This window comes from Ochotona princeps, chromosome 4 (assembly GCF_030435755.1).
Source record: "Ochotona princeps isolate mOchPri1 chromosome 4, mOchPri1.hap1, whole genome shotgun sequence".
Lineage (NCBI taxonomy): Eukaryota > Metazoa > Chordata > Mammalia > Lagomorpha > Ochotonidae > Ochotona > Ochotona princeps.
The window spans coordinates 50,802,405-50,814,774 of NC_080835.1; the positions used below are offsets into that span (position 1 = coordinate 50,802,405).

The following is a 12,370-nucleotide window of genomic DNA, read 5'->3' on the forward strand; positions in this document are numbered from 1 at the left end:
AAATTAGATTTCAAAATCAGGTTTTTTTTTCCTTTTCTGTTTTTGCTTTTAATTAGGTATTGATGTCTACTTCCCCACCTATTTTTCTTCCCTCAGGTTTGTGTCTGAATCACTCCCTATTACTTGGTTTGACAAGACCATGATGATCTCAAAAGGATATAGTCAGACTGCTGATCCTACTTCCTTGCCTATTCTGAGCCTTTCGTCTTGATTGCAAATACAGGCATGTCTATACTTAACATCTCTGAGATTGAAATCTCTACTTTCTATTTAGTTGGGATCCCAGGGCTAGAAACTGCCAATATCTGGATTTCTATCCCCATTTGTTTTGTGTACATTGTTGCTATCCTGGGGAACTCTACCATCCTATTTTTCATAAAAACAGAGCCTTCTTTGCATGAGCCCATGTACTGTTTCCTCTCCATGCTGGCTCTCTCTGACCTAGGACTATCCCTTTCCTCTCTCCCCACCATGCTGAGAATTTTCTTATTCAATGCTCCAGGAATTTCCCCTGATGCCTGTTTTGCCCAAGAGTTTTTCATTCATGGGTTCTCAGCTATGGAGTCGTCTGTGCTGCTCATCATGTCTTTTGATCGCTTTGTTGCCATCTGTAACCCTCTGAGATACACTACCATTCTTACCAGTGCTAGAGTCACTCAAATTGGACTTGCTTTTTCTCTCAAAAATGTTTTGCTAGTTCTCCCTTTTCCAATCACTTTAAAGCATTTAAGATACTGTAAGAAGAACCTGCTGTCTCATTCTTACTGTCTTCATCAGGACGTCATGAAGCTGGCCTGCTCTGACAACAGGGTCAATGTCATCTATGGCTTATTTGTGGCTCTCTCAGGTATCCTAGACATCACATTCATTTTCATGTCCTACGTGATGATACTGAAAGCAGTGTTGAACATAGCATCTCAAAGGGAAAGATTCAAGGTCCTCAATACTTGTGTCTCCCACATCTGTGCTGTGCTTATCTTCTATGTGCCTATTATTTCTCTATCTGTCATCTACCGGTTTTCAAAACAGAGTTCTCCAATCGCTAGAATCCTTATGGCTGATATTTTCCTATTGGTGCCTCCACTAATGAACCCCATTGTATACTGTATAAAGAGTCAGCAGATGAGAAAACTGATTGTAGGGAAACTGTGCCAGAAGCAAAGCTGACAGGGTACTTAACCTCACGGAAACCCAAGAAGTAACTAACAACAGAACATGCAGAATGATTCAACCAGGAACCACACTATTCACTAACTACTGCATAACATCCCTCAATGTTTACTACAGTTGAGAAACCAGTCTTGTGGGGATTGCATTGTGATATGGGTGCAGGTTCCTGCTGTAGCTGCTCCACTTCTGATCCATTTCAATGCTTGTAGGACTGGGAAATCAATGATAGATGGAACAAGTAATTGGATTCTTACACGCACACAGGATACAAGAACAGTTCCAGTCTGGGTTTGGACTGGCCCAGATCTGATCATTGCAGCCATTATTTGGGAAATGAACCAACAGATACAAGCTTTCCATCTCTCTCTCTCTCTCTCTCTCTCTCTCTCTCTCTCTCTCTCTCTCTCTCCTCCTCCTCCCCCTCCTCCTCCTCCTCTTCCTCTCTCCCTCTCTCACTCTAATTCTACCTTTCAAAAAAAAAAAAAAGAAATCTCTCAGAAGTTTAAAAGATAACAGGTTTCTCTTAACACATCATTTTGAATTCTACTAAATATGTCCCTGCATTCAGATAATGAAATTTAATTGACAATGGCACTTTTGCAAGTAAAACCAGACAATAAGTGTACACATGTGAAAATCTTACAAAAGAAAAAAGGCACGTCTTTTCTTCACCCGTTTGGATGTAGACTGCTCCTTGCCTCTTAGGTTTCTGTGGGAGATTCAGAAAAAAAAACATTCTACTCAGGCTTCTTTGACTACTTCCTCAATTTTTACATCTCCATTCTTATCTGAGGATTGTCCAGTTTTGTAAAATGATTTATTTATTCATTTATTTGGAGCGAGAGATATCTTCCATTTACTGGCTTATTCCCCAGATAATCACTGGCAGGGCTGAGCGAAGCCAAAGCCAGAAGTCGGGAGATTCATCTGATGTAACACATGTGTAGCAGGGGCTCAAACACTAGCGCCTCATCTGCTGCTTTTTGCAACCAATAAGAGGACAGGATCAGAAGTGGAGCAATGAGGACGCAAACTGGTGGCCATATGGGACACCAGTGCTGTGTGCAGCAGCTTCACATGTGGCATCGGAGCACTGGCCCCCTGAATCTTTCCCAGTTTTAAAAGAATCCTAATAACTCTGTTTATCCAAGAAAAACCTAGTCAAAAACTCCTAAAATCCTGTTACCCTGGATCTGCACAAAAGATGTTTTCATGAAAAAACGATGGCATTCTGTAAGAGGTTTTGAAGGCTGGAGATTCATTGAGAATCACTATTTGTCAAAATCGTGTCACCTTAATGTCAAAATGCCTTATTTCATATTCAGAGAGAGTTGAGTCTGCAGACTGTTATGAATGGTAGACAACTTAAAACAAAGAGAAGGATACTTAGCATTTAAGAAGACCGAACACAGGATGTAATGAACAATATTCCAAAAAGAAACAACAAAATATTCCTCAATAGTCGATTTGATCCTGTGTCATGAATTCTTGCTCTAATACATCTTCTGTTACCTGTTAGCTGGAGTTTCTACATTTTAATTAATAAAAGGGTCCTGGAAACCTTGCATGGCTCCCTGGAGTGATCTAAGTTACTCAAGAACCTACTTTTGAATTGGGAATTCCCTATAAGCACTGACAGGATCCCTCATTGAATGAGGCATGAAATTCTATCCTATTGCTGGTTACAAAACATTCAGGAGTGTATCAGAGTCAGCCAAAAACTACTCAGACATTTAGGATAATTAAACATACTCAGGGAAATTGCATCTAGACTGACGTGTTACTGAAAAATTAAAAATGTGAAACTTTCATTAATATTGATAACATGAATGATGAATGATGTGCTGAACAAGAAAACTTAGTTGCTTCTGTGACATGCAAAAGTAAGACAATAAAATCATTTCCACAAAAAGAAGTCTTAACCAAAATGCCACTAAGGTTATTGTGAGGCCTATGCTCTAGGAGGGAAAATATTATTTATGATGCTTAGAAATGAATAAGAACAATTATTAGTATAAACAAATTGAGAACAAAATATATCTTATGTAAGAAAATAACTACAGTATTCAAGAAATAGCAAGCATTCAGGGAATCAGGAAGAAGTCTCAGACAAACACACATACACTTCACACATCTAATCTGCCAATGGAAGCCACTGATCCTGAGTTTACTCAATCCAAATTAAACTCTAAACATCTTCTTTATTTGAGGAAGGAAATGCCTGCAGTTATGAGGTTAACTGTAACAGGAGACTCAAGCATGCAAAGGTAACTTTGCTGAACTGTTACATTGCTCCAAAGTTATTCCTATGGTGTTCTTGGATCACAGAAGAGACACGAGTAATTCTGTCCTGGAGAACAGAGGAGACAAGGTGTGTTATCCAGCAGTTGTGAAGTCCTACTTACAGAGAGTTGCGGTTGATTGGTTCCCTTTGTTTCTAGTGAAGATCGTATGTTCAGACGGGGAATATTATTTCCCTGTGAGTGCATCTTACAGAACTGGAGCCCACAGAGGCTTCTGACATTAAACCAGAAGAAAGACAACAAAGCCTGGGCTTTGTGAATGAAGATGAATTACACTTACTCAGCAGCGATGCTCTGGTGAGTGTGTGTCCCCTCTGCTTCCACTTTATCATGTGGGGCTACCACTACAAATATGCTGCGAAGTTCGCTGATGTTCACAGTTGCCACTTTGCACCACCTAAAGCAAGAAATTCACATACTCTATCTCTATTCTATCTACTCTATCAGTACCAGCATCTAATTTTTGAAAACTCGGCGTCTCTGTAAATGGAGAATAGAAGTCCAGAGTTCTGAGGATGGTGTTTTGGGCAGGAGCTAAAATGCTGCCTAGTACTCTTAAATCCCATATCACAGTGCTTGGATTCCAATCCCAGCTCTGCCTCTCATTGTGGTTTCTCACCATTCTGCGCTCTGGCTGTTGTGAGTCACAGAATCCCTGGATAGGCTTATTTCAGGTCTTTGTCTCCATGTATGGAAAAGTTCAAAATGGAAGCACAGAGGTTAGAAAACAAAGGCAGGATTTATTTAGAGGAATCAAAAGTACACACTCAAGAAATTGTCAGGCCAGAGAGGGAGAAACAGCCAAAACACACAAAAATCCCAACAACAACAAATATGCTTACAAGGAAAAAAAATCTGCACAAAATAAAAAGAAAGAAAAGCTTCTCTAACAAGGTTAGGCCTTCCCTTTATTCCACCTGGAGGCACAGAGACATAGCTTAATTGACCCTTCCAAAGGGAGTGGAGTTGGGAACTGATTTTGAATGCCATCCATTTTCTTGTCACTTCTCCTTTTTGTTGTTGTTCTTGAAATATCAGAAGTATCAGGGTTTCAGGTGTGTGATGTGAGTAGGAGAGCCTCCTATGAAGAATTTCTAAGGGATTAAGGTACACCTGTTATGTGGGCACCCCGTATGATCACCAGTTTGAGTACAGTTTGTTTCACTTTTGACCCAAATCCCTGCTAATGTGCTGGAGAAATAGCAGAGGATGACCCAGGTACTGGGGTACCTGCCACCCACACAAGAAACTTGGATGAAACTCAATGCTTCTGGTTACAGCCTGTTCTGACCCTGATCCTTGTGGTCATTTGAAAAGTGAACCAATAGATGGAAGAAGTGTGTGTGTGTGTGTGTGTGTGTGTGTGTGTGTTTCTCTTTTTCTATAACTCTGACTTTCAAATAAATAAATAAATAAATAAATAGACCTTTATAAAAATAGTATAATTGCATAAAGGTGACCTTCTCAATACATCCTGCAACCATATTTGATATTTCTGGTGAACACTGCTTCTATGCTTATGGCACTGCAGAACTACATTGAAAGGGGCAGGGCCTGTGATTCCAGGGAAGGCTGACCTGAGTGGTACATAGAGAGGGAAGCTTGGTTGGTGTACAGAGCAAGTAGAAAGATTGGATGATGCACAGAATGATGTTCTCAGAGCAGCCAGGCAGGTCTGTCACATGGGCCAGTTGCAGCTGTCAACATGGTCATCACTGAATTGTCAGCTACCCACACTGCTGCATGGCTTTTGGAGCTATCTAATGGAGGTCCAGCCAGAGCTCTCAGACTTCAGCTCCTCTTCTTAGCTACCTACCTCCCCACAACACTGAGAGGGAGGTATTGATTCAAATATCTGAGTCCTTGCCATCCATCTGGTGAACCTGGAATAAGATCTATGTTTCTGGCTTCATCCTGGAAAAGCACGGACAGCTACAGGCATTTGGGAAGTGAACAAAGACATGAACAATTTCTGTCTCACTCTCCTTCAATCAATTAAAAATTTATGTATTTTTTTAAAAATTTGTTTATTTTTTATGGGAAGGGCATTTTTATAGATAGAAAGAGATAGAAAGAAAATCTTCCATATGCTGGTTCACTCCCCCAAATGACCACAATGGCCAGAACTGAGCCAATCTGAAGCCAAGAGCTTCTTCTGGTTCTCCTACATGGGAGCATGGGTCCCTGGTTTTGGGCCGTCCTCTACTGCTTTCCCAGTCCACAAGCAGGAGACGGATGGGAAGTGGAGAATCTGGGACATGAACTGGCGCCCATATGATATCCTGGCACCTGCAAGAAGAGGGTTAGCCAATTGAGCCTTCATTCTGGGCCAATTAATGGAAAATTTAAATAGGTATAAATGTTGTATTGAACCTCTAAATAATGAAGGTAATATTCCAGATGTTTTGGGCATTTTTATTTGATTTTTCACAATGATTCAACTTTTAATAAAAGTTTTCTCCATATTTGTTCTAAGTGAAGAGACTGGGAGTCATGAATATCACATAGAGCAGAAAACAAAAGTTGGGTTTTAGTTTATTACTCACACTGCAGAATAACTCTGCCTTGGAACATTTTAGCTTTTGAGTTGGGATTGCATTTATTTCCACAAAGATATTGTGGTTCATACAATCCAATTAGGTCTGGGCAAGAAATGCTATTATGTTTGAAGTATGTAACTGTGTCCACTAGGTTTTCCATAGCCTCACATGAACAGGCCTGATGATAGAGGTTGGAACACAACAAAGCATTAGCTGGTACACTTGCTAATGAAAACAAGCAAGAACTCAAATTTTCCATTGTGAAGACAGGCTGCACCAAGTGAAGCTTTCTAGTTGCTACTAACAAGATGAGCAACAGGTAAGTGGTTTCGAAAAGCAGCCAGTTCTTGCAAAATATGGTAAAAAAGAAAATAACAAATACACTGTGATCTGGATTTTAATCATGTATTTTATTTTTAATGTTAGAAGGTTTTTTCATTGATACAGATTTTTTTTTATTATTTAACTTCATTAATTACATTGTATTATGTGACACAGTTACATAGATACTTGGGTTCTCCCACCCCTCCCCAAACCCTCCCACCATGGTGGATTCCTCCACCTTGTTGCATAACCACAGCTCAAGTTCAGTTGAGATTCCCCCATTGCAAGCATATACCAAACATATAGTCCAGCATCTTATTGTCCAGTCAAGTTCAACGGCTTCTTAGGTATACCCTCTCTGGTCTGAAGACAGAGCTAGCAGAGTATTATCCCAGTCAATTGAAAGCTCCAACATACCATCAGCAAAAATTTACATCATTATGGAATTAATTGACATAGTAATGAGTAACCAATATGTTAAAAGTAAATGCGAGTTCCCAGCCACCTTCTGTGACCACCTCACCTATACTTCAATTTAGTTTATACACAACATATAACATTCAAAACATAACATGTTATACATAACATCATATCATCTTAAATTAAGGCAAACATGTGGTATTTAACCTTTTGTGATTGGCTCATTTCCCTTAGCATTAGGGGGTCATCCCTCTCCCTTCCTCTTACTCCTCCCCTCTGCTTTCCTTCCCCTCCCCATATCTTCCTTTTATTATGTGTCCCTAAATTATTATAGTGGCATAGTCATTCAGTTTACCATTACAAGCTTCTAAATATACGAATGTATCATGACAAGACTAACATAGGAAAAGGAAAAAAAAGTAACTTAAAAATATAACTAAAAATAACAGTGAAATTCCTACTATTACTCATGAATAAGCACAGATGCTAAATATAATGATGTATTTTTAAGATTTACTTATCATATTTGAAAGTCAGAGTTATAAAAAGGGGCAGAGAGAGACATTCCAACTGTTGTTTCACTCCTCAAATGGCCACTACAGCCAGAGTTGGGCTGCTCCAAAGCTGGGAGTCAGGGACTTTTTCCAGGTCTGCCAAGTGGGGACATGAGTCTAAGGACTTGAGCCATCTTCTCCTGCCTTCCCAGGCCCATTGGCAGGGAGATGGATTTAATGGAGTATCCAGGACATTAACTGGTGCCCAAACGGGATGCTGGTGCCAGAAGCAGATTAACCTGATACACCACTGTGCCAGCCACCTAACAAAAATGCCAACTAGGAAGGGGCATGGCTTCCTAGCAGTCATAATTTCTACAAGCTCCTGAAAGGCAGAGCCTATTTCCTGGAGTAAAGCCCAATTCTGAGACTCCTTTAACAGTGATTCACTTCACCAAGCAAGGGTGATATAGCTCTTAAGAGACATTTGGCCATAATGGAAGCACCCTGGATTATTATAACCTGGCCATATGTGAGTATGCTATTGATATCTGTTGGTTAGTACAGACATTCTGTTAACCATATCACAATGGGCAGGATATCCTTTTCCAAAAAATAAAATAAAATAAAATAAAATAAGTCAAAGAATTAATTTAAAATATACAGAAAATTATGTGGCTGAATATAAATCTTATCAGAAGAATTTTTCAGATTATTTTTGCATGAAGGGGATTCAGAGATGGGAGAAGGGAAATCCCAGAGCTTATGGACCTGTATAATAAAAATTAATAATAATAAATTTTTTCAAAAGAAAAAAGACTGGGCAATTGGCTTATTGGTTAAGATACCAGTTGTGAATTCACGCCTCACATTCCTCCCTTTTGTTACATATACAGGAAGAGGGGCATTGTTTTCCTCTATGGCTTTTTCAAAATGTGAGGAGTGAATTCAAGCATCCCAGCTTGGACCCTTCGCCATTTCCTGCTTCCCTTCCCCACGGCCTGTGAAATCCACGCCTTTCCAGTTACTCACCAATGAAATGTAATCTCATCTCTTATTTGAGAATCCCACACCCCAATCTCTGGCCCCTCCCCCTAGTCTCCACCCACCAACCTGTGGCTCAGCTAATCTCCATCTCCCTCTTCCCTTCCCCTGCCCTGGTAGCTCCATCCTGCCACCATGGCAGGAGATGTGTCCCTTCCAGTTTTCTCCCCCTCACCCCTGTTCCTGTTCCTACTGTACTGAAATAAAGGACTTATTAAGCAATTTGCTGTGTCTGGGATTTTGGCTTGCAATAAACATTATGAACAGAAGACTTGGCTGTGGGAATTAGCTGCACATCACAACATAAGATCTTTAGGAGCTTTTTAAGTGAGCTTAAATCCTAACAGTTGGAAAACTAAGACAATAAACATGTATCAAGTTTGGAAAGTTAGGTTCTTGAACTTATGTACTCTAATAATTGCTTTGATAATTTTACTGAGACCATTTAAGTATCAGCTGTTCCTTTCAAGTAGTTGTTTTCAACTTTTAAATGCACCTTGAGAGAATTCTTGGTATAGATACTGGTAGTTACAATGGGATAGTGAAATATTTGAAGGCTTATAATTGGCATATGGAATACACATTTCTGAATTGTGATCCAAACCATGTGTATACATTTAATGGCCTATAGTAATGAAGAGAGCTATAGTTCAACACAGTTGGTGGAAGAGTTCCCTTCTTCTCCCAAATCACAAACCAAACCACACTGGTATTCACCACTTTTCAAAACAGAAACTGTTAAAAGAAAAAGTGTGTGTGTGTAGGAGGGGGACTTTTGGGAGGGAGAGGAAGAAGAGAAAGATGTTTCCTTTGTAAGTAATAAGGAAAAATGGCAGAGATTAAGTTTCCCTAGGTCACATCATCAGAAAGTATCATAGATAAGGTTACAATCAGCTTTATCCTTTGTCTAAATGTCACAATTCTTTCCTTTCAGTTCACCACTTGAAGTACATAAGGAACAGCCTTACTTCTCAAAGATACCTCTTGCCCACAGAGGGTACTCAGCACTTGTTCTTTCTCTGATTCTCAGATACTGATGTTGCTCAGCCTCTCTGAGCTGCCTATTATCAGGGAAGTGCTATGGAAAGTCTTTAGGGAATTCTCAGTCTTGGCAAGAGCCCCAAAGAATTCCCAGGTATTTTAAAAAGGCGTTGTGTTTTGAACAGAGGTTTTTCTTATAGCTGTCTGCCTTCTGGCCCCAAATTTTGGATGAAAGTACTTCACTCAAGTCCTTTTCCATCAGGCTGGCCAGGTATGTACTAGCAGCCAGATCACAAAGAGAACAGTCAGCAACTCCACGATGACTGTGCCTATGGAACAGAGCTGTACGCTGAGGGCTAAACCATTTGCTAAATTCCTGAATCACGTTAGTTTCAAGAGCCAGATCAAGCTGCACATCACATTTCCCATTTCAGTCCTAGTTTTGTGATCTTGTGCTAATCAGGTTCACCATTGTTTTTTTTTTATTCTTATTTTCCATTTTACAACGTTGTAGATATAGGGCCTACCCCATTTCCCTCCCTTTTCTCCCTTCTCTATCTCTCCTCCCCACTGTCCCATGTTGTACAATAATACAATCATTCAGCTGCCGTCTCAGCTCTAGCATTCTGCTGCTCTTTACAAATGCTATGACATTGTAGGTGTAAGCAACACCATTGCATTTAATTACCTCTGCCTCTCATCTCTTTCTTAGCATTTGGGGCACAGTTCCTTGTGTCTAAAATGTTGGAATTTTAATTACATTTTGGCCTCATATTGCATTATGATAACTGAATATTAAAGTGGATTTGGCAGCTTTTTGTGACCATCTATACAATGTTGAAAGCTGCTAGTAGCAGTCAATCTTCGTGTGACATTGCAATAGGAACAGAAGTCAGAGAGGGAGAAACAGTGGGTCATCAAGATCAGTACTCAGCTTTCTCTCCTCCTCTCCACTCCTCCTCCCCGCTACTTCGTCTTCCTTCCTCCTCCGTCTTCTCCTCTCCCTCCACCTCCTTCCTCCTTCTTCCTCCTTCTTCCTCTTCTTCTTCATCTCTTGCTTCTTCTTTCTCTCTCTCTTTCTTCTCCCTCTCCCTCTCTCTTTATGTCTCAGCTCCTTCTCCCTTCCCTCACTCTCTCACACCTTCAGATGGCATCCCTTTATTCCAGTACTAGAGTTGAATAAATAATTTGGGCTATACCATGTAGCCTAGTGAAAGAATTTTTGACATTTCTCTAATTTGTTGGTGTACAGGTGAGAACCATTAAAAGAACATGCAAAGTTGCTGCACTAAAAATCATTCCATTCAATTTCTCTTACACCTCCTCTGTCTCTCAGTAGATTATGAAGCTCCACATCTGTGTCAGGGTTACAAGTTCTTCTGTTTCTTTGGTAACAATGGAAGTTTGCCTCTTGATGCCTTGTGTATTTCCTCCATACAATCCCAAATGTAAAGCACAAGAAATATATTAAGGAGAACAAATAGTAGTTGAGCTAGGACACTGTGGATGCAATTTCTCACCTGGCATGCAGATTCAACTTCCCTTTTGGCTTTCAAAGAGTTTGTGGGAAAGGTGTATTATGAATAAAGTCCATAGACCTCAAACAAGTTTCACCAAACTAGGCATGTTTTAATCCCATTTACCCCATGAACGTTTTGAAATATAGATGCTCTCCTTTTCTCACACTCTTCCAATTGACTCAGTGTAAGATGGAGGAAAGCAGTATTTCCAGTGAGTCAGTTGCCGCAAGACCACATGAAACTTAGACTTTTGTTTGTTACCTCATGGGAAGTCTCCCACCATTTGTGCTAAAATTTCCCTATGATTATTCTCTTAATCACCACTCTCAACCACAGAAGGAGCTTGTATAAGCTCAGGCTAAGATTGGGCTATTCCGCTCCTATCCCCTTTAGTTCTTCCTCCTTCCTCACTGGCCCTCTTCACGTCCTTTCTTGTTTCTCCTTTGGATTCATAAAACACAAGTGGTTTTATTACTTCGTTATTTTACTAGTGTGTCATCATACCCTCTTTAGTTTGAAGCATGAAAAGCACAAACTGGGTAAGGACTTTGTTGTTTCTTTGACTCCTTTGTTTTCATTCCTCCTTTGCCTTACTAAGAAGAGGACAGCTTTTTGAAAGGATATCCTCAACTTCACATCTCTCTGCTTTAAAAAAGAAAATCTGGCTCATTTCACTCATTGGTGGATTTTTCTCTTAGAGGGGAATTTTATAGGATCTAAACTTTGTACTTATCCTGTCCTAAGTCACTGACAAATTCTTACAAACCTTCTCCAGGCTGTTCAAATATTCTCTCAAAGAGTCATGATGATTCACCATCATAAGCATGGTTTATCTTTAAAAACCCTTATTCTACTTCATCCATTTTTTCAGGGTTAACAGTAGTATCTTTTACCTATTGGCTTCCCATTCTATTTTCTGCTATTTTTCTCCTGATAGCTGGCTCTTGCGTAACTCTAACATTAAACCCCTACTCAGCACACTTTAATCAGGAATTACTTTTTACACTTGTCTACACTGTGTCTCAAACTAAACTCAATTACCCCAAAAAGTTCCTGTCAGTTACTGTCCATTTCAGCTAATCCAATGCTGTTGATGTGGAAATGAATATCATGGACTTGGCCAAGGTAGGCTTTTATTTATTTGTTTGTTTGTTTGTTTTAATTTTTACTTTTGAATTCTCCGACTATTTTGCCTGCTATCTTTTCATGCAATAACCATAGAAAATATGATATAAAGAGCAATAGCAGAGATTTTGGCAAATGAATCTCATCATGACTGGCTCCATATACTTAGCCAGGTCACTTTACCTCTATAAGCCACAATTTTCTCATTTACATTGTTCCTGAAGGCAGAACCTGATAAAATAAAATTGGTGTCAAAGACAAATGACGTAACAAACATTCAGCACTAAAAAGGTAACATGTACATGCAATATTTTTAAAGTCTTATATGCATTTGATTAATACACCTGTATATATAGAATGTGTATATTGATAGAGCATTTGTTAACATAATTGAATAAAAATTCTGAAAGCAGAGGAAAGAAAAACCCTGTTTAAATATTATAGGATCA

The 12,370-nt window shown here is 39.5% G+C and overlaps 1 protein-coding gene across 1 annotated transcript; it reads left to right on the forward strand.

Moving 5' to 3' along the window:
- The first annotated feature begins 210 nt into the window (after window positions 1-210).
- On the forward strand, window positions 211-1,167 carry LOC101516197 (olfactory receptor 51A4-like). Its single transcript, XM_012928352.3, has one exon. The coding sequence runs from the start codon at window positions 226-228 to the stop codon at window positions 1,165-1,167; it is 942 nt and encodes a 313-aa protein (XP_012783806.1). The 5' UTR covers window positions 211-225.
- The last annotated feature ends 11,203 nt before the right edge of the window (window positions 1,168-12,370 follow it).